At 29.1% G+C, this 22,315-nt stretch overlaps 1 protein-coding gene across 5 annotated transcripts in view; it reads right to left on the reverse strand.

Moving 5' to 3' along the window:
• Positions 1-22,315, reverse strand: part of LOC100780862 (uncharacterized) — a 96,657-nt gene that overhangs the window by 71,486 nt on the left and 2,856 nt on the right. For 2 of the 5 annotated variants that reach the window (XM_041013682.1, XM_014777774.3), the window contains exons 4-11: positions 18,899-18,974; positions 18,564-18,664; positions 13,259-16,188; positions 12,912-13,163; positions 12,092-12,808; positions 10,958-11,764; positions 7,275-7,913; positions 6,033-6,845 (exon numbers count right to left, since the gene is read on the reverse strand). In XM_041013682.1, the coding sequence (XP_040869616.1) occupies positions 6,033-6,845; positions 7,275-7,913; positions 10,958-11,764; positions 12,092-12,808; positions 12,912-13,163; positions 13,259-16,147 (6,117 nt within the window). In that variant the 5' untranslated portion in view covers positions 16,148-16,188; positions 18,564-18,664; positions 18,899-18,974. Of the gene's footprint in view, positions 1-1,869; positions 2,260-2,458; positions 3,270-3,936; positions 4,402-6,032; positions 6,846-7,274; positions 7,914-10,957; positions 11,765-12,091; positions 12,809-12,911; positions 13,164-13,258; positions 16,189-18,563; positions 18,665-18,898; positions 18,975-22,315 lie in introns of those variants that run through there. The other 3 variants (XM_014777773.3, XM_041013683.1, XM_041013681.1) reach the window with 3 other exon arrangements.

The following is a 22,315-nucleotide window of genomic DNA, read 5'->3' on the forward strand; positions in this document are numbered from 1 at the left end:
TAGTTGTCGCTGTTTCTGTGGTTTGACTTCGGTCCTTAGCAATTCATGGTAAATTTATAATTATTAATAAAGGTAATCGTTTTTATATACATTTGTTATTATTCCTAATTTATTCTTGTATTACTTTAAAAAACACTCCCAAATTATAAGTAATTATTATTTAATAACTTTTTAAAAGGATAATTATTACACCTACATCCAACTAAAAAAACAATTAAGACATAAGACACAGAATATCTATTTTTCAATTAGTAATAATAATAATAATATTACCTTCCCGTAGTGCATTTTCCATATGACAGGGATTTAATTTCTCTAGTTAGTTACTTATGAATATAATGTTACGCTTAAAATTTGTCCAGGATGGCTTATCCATTCTCTAGAGATGGGAACGTGTTGTCATCATTGCGGCACAAAGTCAATAAAATTTTATATAAAAATCATAAATATATCTTTTATATTATTATGTCTTTACTAGCAATCTTAACAGTTAATTTACTAATTAAATATTTCTAATTTAATAAATCAGTTAACAAGATCATGTTAAAAAAAATTAATTTTGTAACTTTTAATTAATTTTTCAATTTTGATCAAAAAATATTTTCCATTATTTTGATCAAAAGTTAATTACTATAGAAAATATAGATAAATTAAAATTAACACGTGTAAATACTATCATAGCATATATCCTAATTTTTCTTCAGTTTTTTAGTTACGAGTAATTTATATTAATTAGTTTTTTCTTTCCATGTTTTTCTTTATTTCTGAAATAAGACAATATGATACCTCAATGCACACAGATTAAATGACAAAGAGGTATTATGGTTTAATCCTAGTAATTTCAAATCTGAAAAATTTAGCTATGACTACTACAGTTTGGTTGAATTAAATATTTTGTTATCCTTTAAATATTACTAATTTTATTTTATTTAAAAAAATTATTCATTTTTAATTTTTATATTTTAACATGCAAAGACGTCTCCTTTAATTTTTTTTAATGAAAATACTAAAACTATATCACTTTTAAGATGTAAAGTTGTATTCTATTGTTTGATTGAAATATGTTAAACCTAGAGTGTTAAACTACTTTAGATTTGATTTACAACAAATTGATAGATGTTTAATATTTTTTTAGAAAGGAATCTAGCATTAGGGATCCCACATATTGGATGCGTAAATATATAATTTGTGGTCCATAGTTTACGTTGTGATTTATTTGCTGTAAATATTAGTTTTTAATCATATTATTATTATATTTTATTATTTTAATGAAATTTTGTATTAAAATAATAAACAATTGGAATCTAAAAATCATCTTAGAATTTTTTTTTAAATCATCTTAGAATTTTTTTTTAAATCATCTTAGAATCCTAATATTTTTAACATTTTTTAAATAATAAATAATACAATCTAAATAATTTCAAGAAAATCAATGTAAAAATCAATATTCTTATAGAATTTAAAAAATCACGGTGAAAAGTATTTTCACAACACAGATTTAGAGATGGTTGAGAATCATCGTAAAAAATACTTAAAAATGATATTTGAAATGATTTTTTTAGTAATGTTACAATTTCTTGACATACTATATTAACACCGCATGAAAATTAAAAAAATAACATTTCAATAAATTATGAAAATTTTCAATTCATTATCACAATTTAGTACAACAAAGATATAATCAATCCCGTTGTTAGCCTTTACTAAATTAAAGCTAACACAGTCTTTAGATGCTAATAGTAGGAGATGGACAAAGTGATAATTAAACTCCTACCACAATCAAAGTTATGCTGAAGACATTTTTTCAAGAATTATGTTGAAGAATTTGAATCTTGAAATATAAGTAAAATGAATAGTAAACATACATAATTTAGGACACATTTTTATTTTATTTTGTCATAAAACAATAGAGTCAAGTTTTAGTGTTACAAACTTACAGTTCATCACTTCATTTTTATTCTCCAGGGTCGTTTAAGACTTATAATCACACACATTACATAATAAATAGAATAGAACAGTGTATTTCACCACTAACTGTGTAGACCACACACACAATTTGTTTTTTTATTCACACACAAACAAATATAATAAAACTGGGCCACTTTGTTTTTTTATTCACACACAAACAAATATAATAAAATTGGGCCACTTTGTTTTTTTTTTTTCGGTAGGCACCAAGCCACTTAATTCGTTGATCTCCTCTAACCATTTTCTTTTTGGTGAATCAATCTCCTCTAACTCTAATGTTGGAGTCATTGCCTACACAATTTATAAAAATTATGCTAGTTAATAATAATAATAATAATAATAATAATAATAATAATGATAATAATAATAATAATAATTAAACACGGTAATTAAACTCTTCTCAAAATTTAAGTTAATCGTGCCACGTAACATATAACTGACACGGTGTATGATAACAACAATTATAATAATGTTGAATAAAAAGACATACCCTGTCAGAAATATAACCATCGGTTTTGCATGGCAAAGTTCAGATCAGTTTCCAATGGGATATCATCTCTCCATTCGAATGTCACTTCTAACAGCTTGTCTGTTTTGACTGTACCTGCACACAAACTTTCCATCCTCTCGCAATCCTTTAATGTGAATTCCTCCAAGGACGGGAAACTTAAACTCCCTTTGTAGAACCTTCTCAGCTTTCCTAATCCTTCAAGTTCCAAACAATTGAGCTGCTGAAATATTATCTCATTCTCATCTGATTCATCCCCTTCCTCTGTTGAAGACACTATCTCTTCAATTGAATCACACCAACTTATCTCCATTGTTTTGAGTTGACCCAAACTTCTTGCTGTTGAGGATGTGAACAAATATAACAGACTCTTGCAACTTTTTACTTTCAAATATGTCAGATTGGAGAAAGACACTGTGCATGGTACCAGATTTATTGAACTCAAACAGCTGATTACTTGCAATGTTTCTAGATTTCTGAGAAAGGGCACAATCCCAGAGTTCTCTGACCCAATGGAAACAAGCTCTGGAAGGGAGTCCGAGCATATCACTTTCAGCTGTGAAACCAATCCATCCTCATCCACATTATGACTATCAAAGCAGAAAATCTCTTTGAAGGAACCATCACACACCTCAAGCTTCTCTATATTGGGCACCCGTTGTAGAAATGCGTCGAATTCAATAGACAGAGCAAGAACTTTTAACTCGTTTAAGTGGTTTCCCTGGAATTCTCCACTCAAAATCATGTTGAGTTCATGTTCACCGAGTGTCAGGTGCTCTATGTTGGGTGTAAGCTACCAAGAGAAACCAACAATGAAGAAAAAGCAGGTTAGGGAAGTTATAGATCCAGCTCTTTTTATATAATTGAAATAATGAACTTTCACGCTAAAATAAGTCTAATAATTAATGACAAATTAACCAATTCAATTAAATAGGTGCAAACAAGTCAATTTAAAAGAAATCAGTTTACTTAAAAACCAAAAAAGAAAAAAAGACGAACTAGGCTAGCTATTTATAAGGTGGAAAAGGATACCATAAAAAGAATAAGGTGGAGAAAGGATATTCACATTGTAAGTCGAGTTTAATATTTTAAGACGGGAAAAGTGATAAATGAGATTATTAGTAAGGTTGTAGAAGAAAATAATGAGAATAAGGATCGTACCTCAGATGCTGTTTCACATCATGAATGCAACATGTTCCATTATAAATTCATCATGATCAATATTGAATAGTAACTGTAGCTGTATTATCTGACTTATGTAGATAAATAAAAAATAAAAAAATGGAAGCCAATATGCGTAGAAGATGGATAGAAGACTCAACATAGCATATATAACTGTATAAGGGAAAGGTTCACAACTTTTTAATTTTAACAGGATGCAATTGGTTCATATATATAGAAGTAGTAAAGAACACTAATGATGGCAATTTAGTTCATATATATACAAGTAGTAATGATACCTTTTGAATAGAGACTTGATTTAGAGGATGTGGTTCTAGATGTGTAAATGGCTTCAACATGTCATACTTTAACTTTGGCAGATCACACAGTGACAATGACTTGACTTGGGGGAACGTAAGCTCAACATTTGAATTCCAAACATTCTCCAGATTTGGCAGCCCATCTAAAATCAAATTCTTGAGGGCAAAAGGGAGTGGTCCCATAGTTGTCACATCAAATATGATTTTCACAAAATCACAGTTTCGAACTTTCAATGTTTTCAATTTAGGTAATAAAGGAAGTAAAGAGAAGGGTAAGACCGCATCTGATAAAAAATGGCAGCCGTCCACAATCAAGGTGTCTAAGTACTTGAAGCGGAAGTGTGGGGGGATATGCAGTGAGTGAAGCCTAAGCCATATCTCTTGTACTGGGCTATCTTTGAGGTTAAGAACTGATTCCCATGGCCTACGTGCATACTGCCATAACTGCAAACGTAAAAGAATAAAAAAAAAGAGTAGTATTATTCTGTAGGAAGAAATGCATCCCCAATCGCACCAAATAACTAATGTGCTCTCAATTTTTAAAGTGTAATTATTTTTAAAATAATAAATTATAAAAAGTAACAAATTTCCGTTAATCGTGGATGCTCTCTAATCAAAATCTGCCTTCAAAATTATTTAAATAATTTGTAAAGGAAAAAAAATCAGCTCCTCCTTGAGTTGATTTCTGGATGAATTCGTCTGAAATAACAGTTTTCAACTAGTTGATTCTAGTACATTCATTCTAAATTTATCATCAAATACACACAATGAAAGTATTTTCCAGAATATTTTTGATATGCCTTTGTTGCACTCATAAAAAAGTTTCTAGATATTTATATCAGAAATAGTAGATTATTTTTCAAAATTCAAAATTAATCATTCGATAAAATATATGCATGATCAAAGCTAGATAGTGGATCGAGTATTTTTTTTATCTTACCTAGAAAATTTAAAAAAAAAATTAACATATTTATTGGTCTCAACTGGCGAGTTATTTATAAGAAAATCACACAAATTTAATGACTCTTTCTTATAAAAAATTCATATATGCAATGATTACTAATAAATACAACACATTTAATCTCCGTTCAAATATAAGATTCAGATGCTCTCGAACATACTTTTCTCTTAAACACAATATATACCATTAGATTGAGCTTGCAGTCACCTCATACAATTAAGTTGATAAACAAAATTATTTGACTTATATTAATCTCTTACCTTATACTCAAAAAAGAATCTCTTAATTTTTTAGTAAACTAAACTCACTAATATTTAAATAATTATTTTTTATGTGCCTTACTTATACTACTTAACTTTTATTTGTATTAGTAATTAATAATAATAATAATATACAGTGAATCTAAACTTCTTCAAATCACTCTAATTTTTTTAATATCTATTTAATTTATTTTTATGTATAAATGAAGAAATAACAAAAAGTTAAAGAAAATTAAAAAAATGAACAACTAAAATTTTAACTACCTAATCTAGATTTTAAATATAATTAGTATCTTCATCCTAGAAGATAATTTTTTTATACAGTTAAAATTGCTAAAAGATAAATATTTTGAATATGTATATAAGAGTGGATTATAAAAGATTGATAGTGTCTTTTATTTAATAGGATTAATATAAATAAAATTAAATGGTTTACTAATAAAATAAAAATTAAATAATTTTCAAATCATTATTACAATGACTTGAAAGAGTTTGGATTCATTTTCTATTATTAATATATATATATATATATATATATATATATATATATATATATATATATATAAGTTAAGTAGCATTGATAAAGTACATAGAAAATAAATTAAATTATTTAAATATTATGAGTTTAACGTAAAAAATTAATATTAGCCAAATTGGATTGGCACATAAATGTTATTTCTGTGAGTTTTTTGGTTTTCCCAAAAATTGGACGACGCTGAGAATCCAAGATAAATTGGATGAGGCCAAAGTTAATTTGAAGATGAATCTAATTAACCTAACGGTGTATATTTTGCATTATAAGAACAACATACACCAATATCAATCATATTTAATCAAAATAATTGAAAACATACCTTTTCCCTAAATGCCTCCCGCATGGTAGAGTTCAGGTCATTTTCCAATTTGATAGGATCTGAGTGCCTCCAAGTTGGTTCAAGTTGAACTTGAACCAACTTGTCTGCTTTTAGGGTACCTGGACATAATGTTTCCATCCACTTGCAATCGATTACTGACAATTCCTCCAATGATGGGAAACTTAATAAACTTCCTCTGTAGAACCTTCTCAGCTTTCGTAATCCTTCAAGTTTCAACCAATTGAGCTGCGGAAATATTATCTCCTCCTCATGTGATTCACCTCCCTCCTTAGAGACTACCTCTTCAATTGAACCACACCATTTTATCTCCATTCTTTTGAGTTGACCCAAACTTCTTGCTGTTGAGGATGTCAACAAATATAGCAGGCTGTTGCAATCTTGTACTTGCAAATATGTCAGATAGGAGAAAGACACTGTAGATGGTACCAAGTCTTTTAAACTAGAACAACCTATTACTTCCAAGGTTTCTAGATTTCCCAGTAAGGGCTGAATCCAAGAGTTCTCTAACCCAATGGAAACAAGCTCTGGAAGGGAGTCCAAGCATAGGGCTTTGAGCTGTAATAGGAGTCCAGTATAATCCACATTAATCTCCTTGAAGGAAGCATTGTACACCACAAGCTTCTCTATATTGGGCGCCAGTTGTAGAATTTCATATGGAAATACATCCGACCCATTATGAAAGCACAGAGTAAGAACTTGTAACTTGTGTATGAAGTTTCTCTGAAATTCTCCACGCTTGATCATCTCCAGTCCTTTTTCACCGAGTGACAGGCACTTCAAGTTGGATGTAGGCTACGAACAGAAACCGATAACCAAGCAAAAGCAGGTTAGAGCAGTTATAAAGATTGTTTTTAAAGATTTGAGAACCATCCATACATGATATTTGATAAAGTAAAATGGCGTGTGTAAGATTCTCTGTAATTGTCTGTATTAATAAGAATAAAGCTCAAACCTAAAATGTCATTGTTGTATCATGAATGCAACATGTACCCTTAAGTGTATTCTTTTACTTATTTATGTAAAACATATGAAAAATGGGGGTTAATAGGCATAGAAGATAGAACACAGCATATATAGTAATGTACGTGAAATTCTCACATTTTAATTTTAAGACCATGTTCATATCACTCATGTTGAACAATAAAAATGAAGTAGTGCAATTATATTTAATTTGCAGGCATGAGATTATGCAGTAAGGACAAAGTAGTAACACAATAGTACCATTTCATCCTCGGTAGGTGTCTGGAGTGAGCAGTAGTAAAAATACTTGAACTTGGGCAAACCTTGTAGTTTCAATGACCTCACACAGGGACAAGGGAACGTAAGCTCCAGATTTGCTTCTCTTGGATCTGCATTATCCTCTGCAACAATTTCTATCAATCCCTTACAGTCTTCGACAACTAGTTTTTCAAGATCTTTGGCTACTGATGCCGGAAACACACTTGTAAGGCATTTACATTTCTTAACAATAACAACTTGTAGATGCTGCACGCTTAGAATTCCATGAGGATCTTCATTCCAGACATTCTCCAGTTTTGGCAGCCTCTCTAAAGTCAATTTCTTGAGGGAAAAAGGGAGAGGTCTAGGGAAGGCTGCTGCTCCCAATCCCATAGCTGTTTTCACGTCAAATATGCTTTTCACAGAACCACACTTTCGGACTTGTAATTCTTCCAAATTAGTTAAGAAAGGAAGTAAATAGAAGGGTATGACAACATCTGTTAAAAATTGGCATCCCTCCACAGTCAAAGAGTTCAAGTTACTGAAGCACGACTTTGGGATCCGCCGTGAGTCAAGCCATATCACTTGTAATGGGCTATCTCTGAGACTAAGAGATGATGCAGTACTTGCAGACTCCAAAAGCTGTGCATTTCAAAATAGGATATTATTTACAAAAGGCTAATATGTCAGTTTCATAGCTGGCGATTACATTATAACAAATAGATAGATTAGTCATAAATCAGTTACTGTATTAATACTGAATTTAGTTAATAAAAAGACAAAGAAAAAGAGAGGAACTTGATATTAGACATAGAGACGCATGAAATCAGTGGCGGAACTTTGAGAAAAAAAATATTGGAGGAACCAAAATATTTTTTATATAGTATAATTTTTTTTACTTTTGTCTGAAAAATGAAAATTTTCATTTCCATTTTTTTGTGTGAAAGAATGAACCTGAAACATTTAGTTTGTTTTTCTATATACAAAATATTTGTGTGAGGATACAGGGAAAAAAATCTATGGATTTTTTAATGAACTTAAAGAAAATAATCATATTTTTCTCTCTCAAAATTATAACAATTTGTAGAAAAAAAATCATAGAAAAATCTGAATAAAAATTCAAACAAACATGGTTTTAACAAATGAAAAAAAAAAGCTCTATATTATAAAAAATATTATTAATTAATAAAGAAAGCTATTTATAATATAAACTATAAGATCATAGATTTATTTTATTATTTTTAGATAAACCATAAGTAAAAATGTAAAATTAGATATATATATATATATATATATATATATATATATATATATATATATATATATTTATTGTTGGAATTAAATATATATGTTAAAGATCTATTCCATCATATTATAAATTTTGATAAAAAAAATTATTATTTATTTATTATTAAATTGTTAACTTGATAGATCTAGGTTAAAATTAAACACATGTTATATGATAGAAATAATAATAATAATAATAATAATCAATTCTTTTATAATTTTAATCTAATTTATTTTTAATCATAAAATTATTATGAAATAAGATAATAATAATGGAGACAGATTAATGTATCCATAACAGTTTTTATTGAAAAAAATAATTAATCTTATTTATTAAATTATATATATAAATAATTCACATGTGGATGACATCATTAAATTAATTCAAGTGAGAATTCTTAGTTGTTAACATTGTTTTAAGCTTTCAATGAAAAATTCTTAATAATAAATATAATAATTTTTTTACTTTGAGATTATCATATTAGTTAAAAATATATTTATTATATTTTAATGAAAAACACCTAATATCTTAAAACTTACTAGTCAAATGAATAATAAATATAAATAAATTTTTATATAATTAATAATTAATAATAAAAAATGAATCCATCAACTCTTGGTATCTTGATATAAGATGAAGAAGCCAAGCCAAAGAATGATGGGACTGAGTTGTGTGGCAAACAGATATTAATATGGAGGGAGCAATTATGTCCGTTCTTTATTATAAAATTACATTCCTTCCATGAGAGAGAAACAAAACTAACATAATTGGTGTAAGAAAACTTAACGGCATCCTTCTTTCTAACTTTAATTTAAATATTTTTCAAAGAAAACATCAATTATTTAAAGTAATAATACATCCTAACATAACATAAATTATTTTTCATAAATTTAAAATGTAATTTATATGTTAAAAATTATATATTAGAAAATTTAATTATAATATAATTTATATACTTCAAATATTTATTTATTATAAATTACAAATTCTTGTTGTATAAACAAATATTTACTTCTGTCATTCATGTGTTAAAATACTAAATATGGATAGCTGCACAAAAGGTTAAACAAAAAATATATAAGTAAATAACATGATAATTTATTTTTATCAATGATGAAATTATGGATGATTCGTTTAAGAAATATTTTATCATTTACTCTTAGGTGTAGTAATGTCATTTTATTTTCACGATATTTTATATTTTAACAAAAAAAATACATTTTATCCTTATTTTTCATTATGTATAAAAGACATTTTTTTCATTAATTAATATTAATTGTTAGTTTTTTTATTAAAATATTAGTGAAAGTATCGTAACTTGAAACCTCTTTCATTCTTTTCCCTTCAAATCCTTCTTCCCAACTACAAAATCAACCTTGTAAGATTTTATAACTTCTCATGTGACTTTTATTTTATAGATATATAAATAGTCACAAATTATATGGATAAATTTTTTAACTTATTATCACGTTTATATGTTATTTTATATATGTAAAGTCAAATGCAACTTGTTCCATTTCACAAATTAACAAATTAATTTTTTAACTCCTCATATTTTTATATTCTAATTTTTCCCTCAATTTTTTTTTTACAATTTTCAATCTTTCTTTAAAGTTTTAATCCCTCTAAAAATGTGTTCGTGGATCCATTTTTAGTCGGTTTTTTTTTCTTAAATATAACATAAACAATAGGATTAATAACGAGCAAAAATTTATAGAAGGACTAAAAATGTTAACAAAAAATTAATGGATGACAATTAAATATGAATTGAAGTTTATTTATTTTGATTAAAAAGAAAAGTTGTAAGATGAGGGAAAGTTTTTGTTTATGACTACGCGGGCTACATGAAGCAGTCAAATTCGTATTATTTTAAATTTTATGAATGAATTTTTTTTAAACAAAAATGATTAATAAACTTATATAAATGCTGGTTTTTTGAGCTAACATATTTATATCTTAAGAAATTTAACATACTTGCTGGTTAAGGCTTTTTATGACAAAAACAAGGATTTATAATTTCCATTCATGGCAAGTAATTTTTTTTTATCTCATGAAAGAAGAAAAGTTAATAAAACTAGGAGAATCTGTAATAAATATAAGTTTAAATATGTATTTGGTAAATGTAAGTTAATATTTTTTTATTTTTATCTCTGGTAAGTTTTTTTTTTTTTTTTAATTTTAGTCCTTCAAAGTCTATGTTTTTTTAATTTTGATCTCCGTAATATGTTTTACTCATTTTTTATTTTATAAGTTTATATTTTTTTAATTTTAATTTCGCGCGGAGGATTATAAATGAATATTTTAAAATATTAAAGAGACTAAAATTAAAAAAAACGCATTAAAAATGCTAACAAGATAAATAAAAATATATTTAAATCATAAATAAATGAATAAGTACCTTGTTGAACCCTTTTTGTATGGTGGCATTCAAGTCTGCTTCCCACTGCCATTTGGCTTCCTCTTTTCCTTCTTCATTAGCACTAACTATGTTTTGTAACTTTGGTGCTCTTGCGCCACCCTCCGTGAATCTTTCCATCCATGGGCATTCTCTCACAATCAATACTTCCAATGACGGGAATTTGAATTCACACTTCTTGTAACTGCAAAATCTTTTCAGCTTTTTTAGCCCCTCAAGTTCTATAGTAATCAATTTGCCAAACACTATTTGCTCTTCTTCTTCATTTCCCTCATCGCTTACTATTTCCTCTAATTCATTACATCCCCTTATCTTCATGGACTTAAGTTGAACCAAGCTTTTTGCCGTTGAGGATGCCATTAAATTCCTTAATCCATAACAATACCATACTTCCAAATTTGTCAAGTAAGCCAATGATACCGAGGGAGGAGCCAAATAAATCAATTTATGGCACTGATATAAGCTCAAAAGCTCTAGTCTCTGTAGAACTGGTTCTCGTTCAAATCCTATATCCTTTATCTCTGACCAATACAAACCCAATTCCTTCAGCTGTAATACGATTCCCAAACGTGACTCCGACGACTCTTTAAGCAAATGCTTAGCGCTCGACAAGTATAACTTTTCTAGATTTGGCATTCTGTACAGAATTTGACAGAGACGTTCACCATCATTAACTTTGCTTAACCTAAGCTCTTTTAAACGGTGCATTGGATGCTTCACAGTGTTGCTCAATAACCACTTCTGTGCTTCGTCAAAGTCAATAACCAAAAACTCCAAGTTGGGGAATATCTACGGAAAAATAAAAGAAAAGTAAATAGTAAACCGTGAAGAAGGAAGCTACTTTATATATATTATTATTGTAAGCTTATCCCTGATGGAGCGCCCCTTGCCAGCACATTGGTTACTCTGGGGTCCCATCAAGACTAAAAAATGCTCTTAAATTATAATAATTATCAAACATTCCCTTCAATTCTAAATTCTAAATAAAAGAGGGATTAGGGGACGACAGACGTTAAATTAATAATCCATATTATATTTAGCAGGGCTATATCTTTTTTAAGTATGCCACACATCTTACAATATCACTCTCCATTTATGTCTCACTATATGACTTACCTTTTCAGCTGACATAACTGCTTCATCTTCTTCATTGCTCCTTTCTCCGGTTCCGAATGTTTTTAGCTTCTTGTTACATTCCCTTACTTCCAACTTCTTCAATTTTGGACACTCTATAGGATGTCTCCCCCTGTAGAAATGCTGGATGCTTGATAGGTTACATAATTTCATGTCGGTTAGTTCAGGAAACACTAATTGTTCAGTGTTTGTTTCGGATCCATCTTCACAGGCAACAATTTCCACAATTCCATGACACACTGAGACCGACATGTATTCAAGCTTTGGAACATCTTTGGCCACAGAAGCTGGAAATACATTCCTCAGTCTATGACAAGAAAACACATGTATACTCTGCAGTTTTTTGAAGTTAAGAATTCCTCCTGGATCCCTGCTCCACACTTGCTCCAACTTTGGGAGATAGGATACATCAACAACCTGCAAATTTGTGTCTATCCCACCAGATGCATCTACTTGCTGAGAATCTTTGATTTCAAAAATCACTTCCACTGACTCACAATAAGAAACCTTCAAGCTGTTCAAACTCGCAAACCATCCTTCCATGTGACTCGGAAAAATTTTGTCTAGTTTATTGCACCTATAAATGTACACAGAAGTGAGACTAGAAAAGGAATCAGCACTCACTTCAGCTTGCCATATGTCTGTTAACTCATCCATTTGGTCGAGGTGGATTTCCTCTAACTCAGGAAAGACGCAAACCTGCACTTCGATGAAAACAAGCCATTATTTGGTAATGAAACTAAACAGAAATGCATAACATTCAGTCAACTATAAAAATTTACTTATTTACACCTATACACACCTTGTCTGCACTATTTCCTTCTGTGCTAAAAATCTTCTCCATCATTTTACAGTTGCTTACAAAGAGGCCTTTCAGTTTCCTCAAACTGCTGGCCACGGACAATGAACACAAATATCTCAAATTTTGACAATCTTTCACAACTAATTTTATTAAGTTTTGAAAGCAGAAGTTTGACGGGGGCTGGTCGCTCCATATCTTCTGGATCTTGTTCATTGAGATTAAATTCAAGTTCTCTAAGTTTGGTATTTCAACCTGCAAGCACATACACAATTAACATATTTGCAACTGAAAAATAAGTAGTCACAGACTAATTAAAATTTTTAAAGGAAAAATATGCACTATCATACCAGTTCACCAAAAAGAGGAGGAGTCATAACAGTAATTTGTATCTGATCCCTGTTTGTAGAAGACCCCTCTACTGTGGTATAAAAACTAGTGAATGATGATAATGATTCAAGTGACAAAGACATCAACTTAAGAAACTCAATCTTATTAGAATTGTCAGGTATTTTAATGATCTCCTCTAAAGAACCACAATCGGAAACACCAATTGTTTCAAGACTCACAAGCAATTTAACCATGCAAAAGGAGAAAAGATTCTTCAATTGGTCACACTTCTCGACCTTGATCGTTTTCAATTTGGTGAACGAGCAATCTGTAAATGGACTAAAGCATATCATCTCTGTACCTGAACTAAAGTATATCATCTCTATCTCTTTTAGTTTGTAGAGGCATAGAGATTCCAACTTGGGAAAAACATCCTGAGGATAAAACAAATCCTTTGAGTTGATGATATATTTGATGCTAGGGTTGTTTACGATGGAAAAGTGTTTCAGATGTGGAAATCCATTCAAATTCAACTCATTAATAACATCTTGAACACCATTCAGCTCTCCCAAAAACAAATTTTCAACTGTTTCAAACAACAACTTTATTCCTGTCTGAGAGTGAATATTGTCAGTGTCATCCTTCAGCTCCAATGCCAAAGATTTGAAATTTTCATACTTATTAGGCATTCTGAAATCTCCAGCTGAAAGAGTTTTGAAGTTCCCAATCTCAATCTTGTAATCACTTAAGTTGTCAAAGAACAATTCCTTTGCAAAAAATTCAGCACATGGAATGCTTAAGTCCACCACTTGCAATTGATGCAAATGCTTTAGTTCAGAAATAAATGAATTTTGACTTTGGTTTCTCTCTCCTTCCTCCGACACTTCCATGAAACACTTTCTTACATACAGCTCTTCCAACGAAGTCAACCTTGATATAAGATTAGGTGGAATCATGGTGACTATTGAACAATTGCTGATGTCTAGTAATTGTAGTTTATCCAAGTCCTTCAACTCAGCTGGCAAATTTTCAATTCGAGATCCAGAAAAGCTGAGAATTCTTAATTTTTTCAGCTTCCCTATGATGGATAAGTTGTGATCTAAAGTGCATCGCTCCAAACAAAGCAATCTGAGGTCTGATAGGCACTTAATTGAAGATGGTAAGCTTGATAGATGAAAGCCAGTCAATATTAACACTCTGAGTTTTTTCATTCTCTTAAAAAAACTCTCAGGTATTTTTAAAGATGGATCATCATTGTCAATTTGGAAAAATTTAAGTTGAGGACAGTTCATAACATTAGGAAGCTCATCAATGATATCACTATTGCATATAGAAATAGAAGTGCACCTCTTGAGTTCAGGCCAATCATTAAGTTTCCCATTTCTCAAAGTAAATACATTTTGCTCGTTCTGTGCTATAGATAAAGCAGCATCTCGAACCAGATCGTGCATATTGAAATGAATACTAGAACTTCCATCCAACACCAAACCTGAGTCTTTCAGCTTTTTGATTGATGTAGATATTCTTTCCCGAGCTTCCCCAAGCCAGTAAACCCCTTCAAGTATTCCCAAACCAAAGCAATACTTCACCAAGTCCATAATTAGGGGTTGATGACCCATTTGAGCACAAAGAAAGAAAATGGACTTGAGCTCCTCATTTTCTAGATGGTCATAACTCATTTTTACAGAAATCTCCATCGGATTCTGAACTCCCACCAGGTCTTGGTTTTTAAGTTTTTCCCACTCTGAGTCGCTCTTGTCTCTTAATGCCCTTCCAACTGTAACTATTGCCATAGGTAACCCAGCACAATACTTCTTAACAATTTCTTGTTTAGACTTGGACATTTCACCATGTATTCCAGCCTCCTTCCGAAACAACTTCAGAGCATCTTTTTCATCTAATTCCTCTACACAGAAAGTTAATTTAACTTCCATTTTATCCGTTAATACATTTTGTTTCCTTGAAGTTAGCAAAATTTTGCAACCCTTATAATCACCAAGAGATTTTTCTTTTGTCGGCCCTTGGGGACCCTGATTATCACTATTTGTCTTCTTGCTTAAATCATTATCATCAACATCACCATCAAGTGGAATTCCCAACCTATTCAAGTCTAATCTGTCCCAAAGGTCATCCAAGATTATAAGGGTGTTCTCTTTCTCTTTCTTTAACCTCCTTCGTAGATTATCAGCTCTTACATTCTCACCTTCTCCTTCCAATTTCAATCCCAAAGGGTAAGCAATATCTTCCTGGACTTGTTTTAGATTGGGGTTGTCTGTTATTTCTGAAAAAGCCACCACATTAAACAACTTCTTGTCTCGAGCAATTTTAGCAATTGCTTTGATTAAAGTGCTCTTACCCACCCCACTTCGTCCATACACTCCAATCATTTTCACAGTGGGATCTTCAACAAGTGTTGCCATTATTTGTTCCATTATGGATTTTCTAGAACCAAAATCCATAAGGTCATTATTAGACAAAATGGCATCATTAGATGTTACGTATACCCGATAGGCAATTTCATCAGAATTGGGGCAATCATCGGTTATCTTTTTACCCTCAACTGCCATCTTCTTTGCTAGTCTGCCTAGTCTATGCCAAAAGTAAAGAAATAAACAATTGGAAAACCGTGTCTTTTTGTGGCCATCATCCTTCCGATACTTCTCCACTTCTGTCTCAAATTTACCCACTTTCCCTAACCATTCTCTAACCTTACCTTCAATTTCGTGTCCATTTTTGACAGCTTCCTCACATTTATGATCTACTATCTCCTTTTTATGTTTAAGCTGCTTAACACACTCGTCTAGTTCATCAATGTTTTGCCTATAACGGATGTAATCCACTTGCTTTTTAATCAGATCCAACACAGAATTAGTTACTGGCTCTAGTAGTGCGGATGACACAGCGTCCATGCTTTGACCTTGATTTTCTTGTACTAGGTACAATTACATCTCTTCAACAAAATGAAGGGTGGAAACAGATCATTCAAAAGCTAATGAGGAAAGAATATCATATAGTTGATCAATCAAAAATCAAAGTACATTTACTAAAACCAAATCAAGCAACCATGAGTTAAAAAACATAAAAAAAGAAAAGATATCAAATTTGAATGTATATTGTATATTTTTGTCTTTAGCAAAGAATTTTTCTTTTATTCTCAGAAGAAAGAAGAATGCTTAGCGTCACACTCAGAAACACATTTCATCCTATTGGTGCACATCTACGAATTTTTAAACTCATTACCTGTGTACCAATTCTGCATGTATAACCATCTTTTTATTGTTGAAATAGGTTTCAGTAATAATTAAGGTACACTAATAAGATAATTATATTATTTATTTATTTATTATTAATGAACTTTATTTTATATTTTATGTGATTAAATTAAGTGAGTGAGTCGATTAGACTATTAAATAAGATGACGTGTGTTTAAATAGACAGATATCATAATTAATCTATTACGGAATAATAAGTCAGGCTTAAATATTTTTTTTTTCAACCATACTCTTAGAGAAGAGAACAATTGTGTTGACTGGTTCGTCAAAAGCAATGCTCACGTGACACCTCCTACCAGATTTGGAACAATAGCTCAATCAAAGTGCATTTACTAAAATTGTATCAAGAAATCATGTGTTAAAAATTATAAATGAATGTTAAATTTGAAAAAAACATGAAAAAGATACCAAGTTTGAATGTATATTTTGGTCCGTAGCAAAAAAATTTGCTTTTGTTCCCAGTAACACCAACAAAATTATGAATTCTAACAAGATGTAACTTGGGAGGCAGTTGCTATTTACCCCCTTTCCCTTCTTGCTAATACACTCCCCTTTCACTTTTTCTTTTAAATCATACCCTCTTTCTAGAAAATATATTCCCGAATTTATTTACAGTACTCCCTTTGTTTTCAGAATTTAATTTCCCAAAGACAATTCTTACTGTTCTCCCATGTCCCGCCAAAAGTAATTCTATATGGCTTGGGTTGAAGAAGACAAAGGATGTTCTTTATGGAACAAACTAACCCCAAGAAGAGATCAAAATGACTTCAGGAAAAACTTATAAGCTTATCTTTTTTTTTTTTTATCTCTATATCTTCAAATTCAATGTCTACCACTGTGCTATAAGAATCTGAATATATTGCTTGGCAAATTTTTAGCATAAAAAGTCCTGTAAATTGTCATTAATTAGTTTTAGAAAGCATTAGTTGGAATTCAGATTTTGAGATCACGATGACAGTGCATTTATCCATGAATTTCATTTATTTTGTGCACACTAGCATGTGGTTTATTAAAAGTTGTGTTTTAAAACATAACTTATTCATAACTCCGTAATAAATTCAAAAATTACTCATGTTGATAAATTTTTCAAAAAAACTACCACTGTTATGTAAAAAAAGCCTAAATTGGAATACGGTTATAGGTCTAATAAACTGTATATTCTAAAGCTTATAGTTAAATAATGAAAATATACGTCACTATAAATTCAAAAGTTTGAAGCATCCTTAAAAAAAAACTTAATTATTAACTTGGTTACTAAATTATTTTTTAAAAGGTTTAATTTATTCCCAAATTTTTTAAAAGTTTACTTTAGTCACAAATTATTGTAAAACAGATAAAACAGACCATTTTTTTCCATCTAATTAGGTTGGTCGGTAAGATAGCAGATTTCAACTGATTTTGTTTACAAAACAGTGATGAGTTTTTACCATAATTATATGTATTATTGTTTTAAAAAATAAAATGATTCTCATTTCTTCTTCATCGGTCACTATATTTATTATTATTTTAAAAAATAAAATAATTCTCATTTTTTTTCTTTTTCTCCACACTTTCGCTATTACCATCCAACCCCTAACACATGCACTCCAACCCCATCACCACCACCACCTTAATCCACTCAAACCACTCACTCAAAAGTTGAAATCTAATCCACCTATACAACACCCTACACCACCGCCTTCAGAGGATGAAACAAAGCAAAATTAAAAGGGAAGAAGAAAAAGAAATGAAAATTGTTTTATTTTTTAAACTAATAATAAATACAATAATTCCACTGTTCATAAATAAAAGCCGCTGAAATTTGTTATACTAATCACAATTGGACAAAAATGATCAAATTAATCTATTTTAAAATAATATAGAAATTAAATTAAATTATTTAAAAATTTGAAATCAAATTAAATCTTTTAATATAATTTAGAGACTAAATAATTAAGAAACAAAAATCTAGGAGCAGAGATTCGTAGCCTGCAAATATATTTATTTGTGAGCATTCATTTCAGCAATGGATTGAGGCGGCAAGTAACTGCGGTAAGGGTGTTAAGGATCTTACCTTCCTTGTGAGATAAACTAAGAAAAGCTCTTGTTGTTCAACAACTACTCTTTCTTTTCCTCTGAATATTCCCCTCCTTTTGAAGCTGCTGCCTCGTAAAGCTTATTATTGGACATTTGAATGAAATGAATTTTGTCAAAATTTTGTTGAAGAGCTACAAATTAAATTGGGGCTTAAATTATAATATATTATATTTTGGTAAAATTAGCAATGAGAGTTGAAAGGTCTAAACGAGAACTTTATATATCCGTCTTTATGAGTGAAATTTCTTCAAATGTTAAATAAATGAACAAAAGAAGTAGCCAATATAATAAGCTATAAAGAAAGGAACAAACCTCTATTCTTGGAATTGGATGACCGTGAGTTGTGATTTGTCTTTACTTGTCACTATTCCAAATCCTAAGCAATAAACTGAATGTGAGAAAGAAAGAGCAGATTTAGGAAGAAAGCTGAAATATGTTGGCAAGCTAAACATGATTTAAGCATATGGATGGCGTACTACTAGTCCGAAGAAAACCAAGATCAAGTTAAAAAGCAAGAGAATACTGAGAGCATGACGAAAGAAACCAGAAAGCATACTCGATCAGAAGTGATAGCTTGTGGGTGCAAGTGTTAAAAGGAAAATATGCAGAAATGACAGCAATCCGAGCTCTTTAATTGTTTAAAATTCAGACTCATTTCTGTGGGAGTCCATTGCTAGTGTTTGGCATGATTAATGGGTTGATGACAACACTAAATTAATAGATAAGGTTTCTCATATTCTGTGTGATATGCTTCAATGTTCTGTCATAGACACTGATGCCAATTGGATTTCTGGTTTTTCAAAGAGGATTGGTAGAGGAACAACCTTTGGAGGAGGGGTGTGAATACAGGGAGAGAATGCTTCTTCAAAACAATATTATTCAATATATTTTATAAATTCTAATTAATAATTGTACGGCTTGGTTAAGTAATGGATAAGTAAAAGTAGCATTATTTGTACAGTATGTTTTATCATTAATTTTAATTTTTATAAAAAAAAAATCAGATAATCCTACTAAAAGTAGCATTATTTTCCCATTTTGAACAACAACAAAAAAATCAATAATCCTACTAAATGCCCTTTTCATCAACTTATAAAAAAATCAGAATATCTTATAATTAACCGTTATGCATATTTTATTATTATTAATATTAAAGTTTAAAAAACCAATATAATCCTACTAAATGCAAAAAATAAATATGACTTGCATACTCTTAATATAGGTGAAAAAATATTCTCTTTTCTACATATAAAGACAACGGTAACAATTTTAATGATTAGTAATCCTTATAAAGTTTGAAAAATATATAGTAATCCTTCTTATATTAATAAATTTAACGATAAATGTTAATTGTTTGTTCAAAATCGAGTTTATATATTAACATTTTCTGAAAATGGTACTCTTAATAATCTTGTAAATACTGAAATCATTAAAACAAAGCTCAATAACTTAATGGACACGGTATACGACCATTCAGGTAATATTTTTAAAGAAATTGCAAATGGTTCTAGAACCACTAAACCTATGTTACAGGCAATAGTAACACAGTAACACATGACTCAAACACTAATCAAACATTTCACATGTAACAATAGAAAAAATTTATGTATTATTCATATGAGGATTCTATATAAGAAAGCCTGTTTAACCAAGCGATTGGACACAAATAATTAATACGTTAAAGTTAAAGTTGAATTGTTTTAATAATACTCGAATTCAATCTTTATATTTAATTAATAAAATCACACTATTCAACAATTCTAAAAATAATTTTTTTACAATAAATACATTTAAAGCATTTATAAATGAACTTAATTATGAATATAGATAATCTTCTTCCTCAAATTTAATATAAATATTTTTAAAAATAATAATTTTATTGATAAATATATACTTTAAAAAGTATTAAGTAAAATAACAAAATTTAAAGAAATTTTTGCAATGCATGGATTTAAAATCTAGTTTAGAGTAAATCATACTTTTTTATTCAAAAAATATATAGTAAGAGATACTTGAATAAAAGTTTGTCAATTATCGAAACCTTAGCTTCATAATAATCAATGATTATATATTTTTAACAATTTTATTTAATGCAAAATTATGTTGTTTACAATAATCTTATTTAATATTATCTTTATTTCTTTTTATAGTATATCTTGTTTTTTATAAATAAGAACGGAGGTAGTATATAATTTGATAATTAAAAAAATAAATTTGATAATTTTCAATAAAACACTATATAATATACAATTATAATAATTAAATGTTTATTTAGATAATTTTGATTTTAAGTAGTAATGTTAAATGTTTTATCACTATTTATGCTCATTTTCTACATTAGTTACTCTAATATATATTTCATGAGAAATAAATAATAATATATAACGTTAAATATTATCTCTCCTCTATATAATTTACATTTAATAAAAAACAAAATTGCTAACATTAATTCTATTTATATATAATTTTGATGATAAAATGTTAATTTAGACAATTTTCATATTAATTTTTAATATTATATTCATTATATACTTTTAAAATTAATAATTAAGGATAAAAATTAAAATAAAAGTTATTATATATATATATGAGTATACTCTATTTTTTAATTTAATTTTATTCAAACTATAAATACTATGGTAGGTGTAAATTGAAGACTCTTTAATCAAGTGATTGGAAATAAATAATCAATACATTGAAGTTAAAGTTGAATTGTTTGAATAGTATTTAAATTCGATCTTTAGCAAAAACAATTATTGGTTAAACTTTACTAACCTTCCAATCAAACTTTAGATTAGTCAATGTATCTTTTCTCTAATGAATAAAAGGGTTAAGATAAAAAAAAAAAATATTGAAGACTCTTTTATCTCAATTTTAGTTTTGATTTTGATATGTTGCACGCATTTAACATGTGTGTGGCATTATATTGTTTGTGTTAGCTAGGCTTGTGTGCTTTAGATTAGTTTTCTTATCTTCTACACATTTAGGGATAATCATTTATGTTTCTTATGTTGCTTGATCCATAAGTCTCTAAAACAAGTTATGTTTTGCATAAGGTAATCGATAACAAGTATATGTAATCAATTACAATATGTTAGAACAAGTTCAAAGACTTTGTTGAAATTTTGCTAGATCCCATTGGATAATCAATTATCACATTATGTAATCGATTAAAATGTTTGTTTCAAGAAAAAAGGAGACTCTATGTATCAATATATTCAATTATCATTTCTTATAATCCATTATATTGCTTCTAAAAACTTAAGTAACTCTAGAAGTTGAAATAACTGATTACCAAATGTTGTAATTGATTACATTGTTTCTAAGAAGTTAAGGTTGCTCTTTGTTAATTGAGATAATTAGTTATCAATTTGTGATCAATAACCTCGTTTTTGAAAATGTAGAACAAAGTTATTTTGATTGGAATAATCAATTAGAAGTTTTGGTAATATGTTAAATCTATTTTTTTAGTTAAATATATAAATACTCATTCTTATTCTTTTTCTTGTATGACTCTTTTACCAATGTGATCTTTCACTTTTGTAAAGAGTCAACAAGAGGTTATGCATATTTTTCATGAGAGATTAACATGCTTAAATATCATGCATTCAAGATCATTGGTTGATCATCATTGTTAGAGCTTGAAGAGCTTCTTATCACGTGGACTCAAGGTGTATTCAATCCAATAACTCTTTCATTCAAGATTATTTTTAAATATATTTTGATGAT

The sequence above is a fragment of the Glycine max genome (assembly GCF_000004515.6).
Source record: "Glycine max cultivar Williams 82 chromosome 7 unlocalized genomic scaffold, Glycine_max_v4.0 Gm07_scaffold_69, whole genome shotgun sequence".
NCBI classification, from domain to species: domain Eukaryota; kingdom Viridiplantae; phylum Streptophyta; class Magnoliopsida; order Fabales; family Fabaceae; genus Glycine; species Glycine max.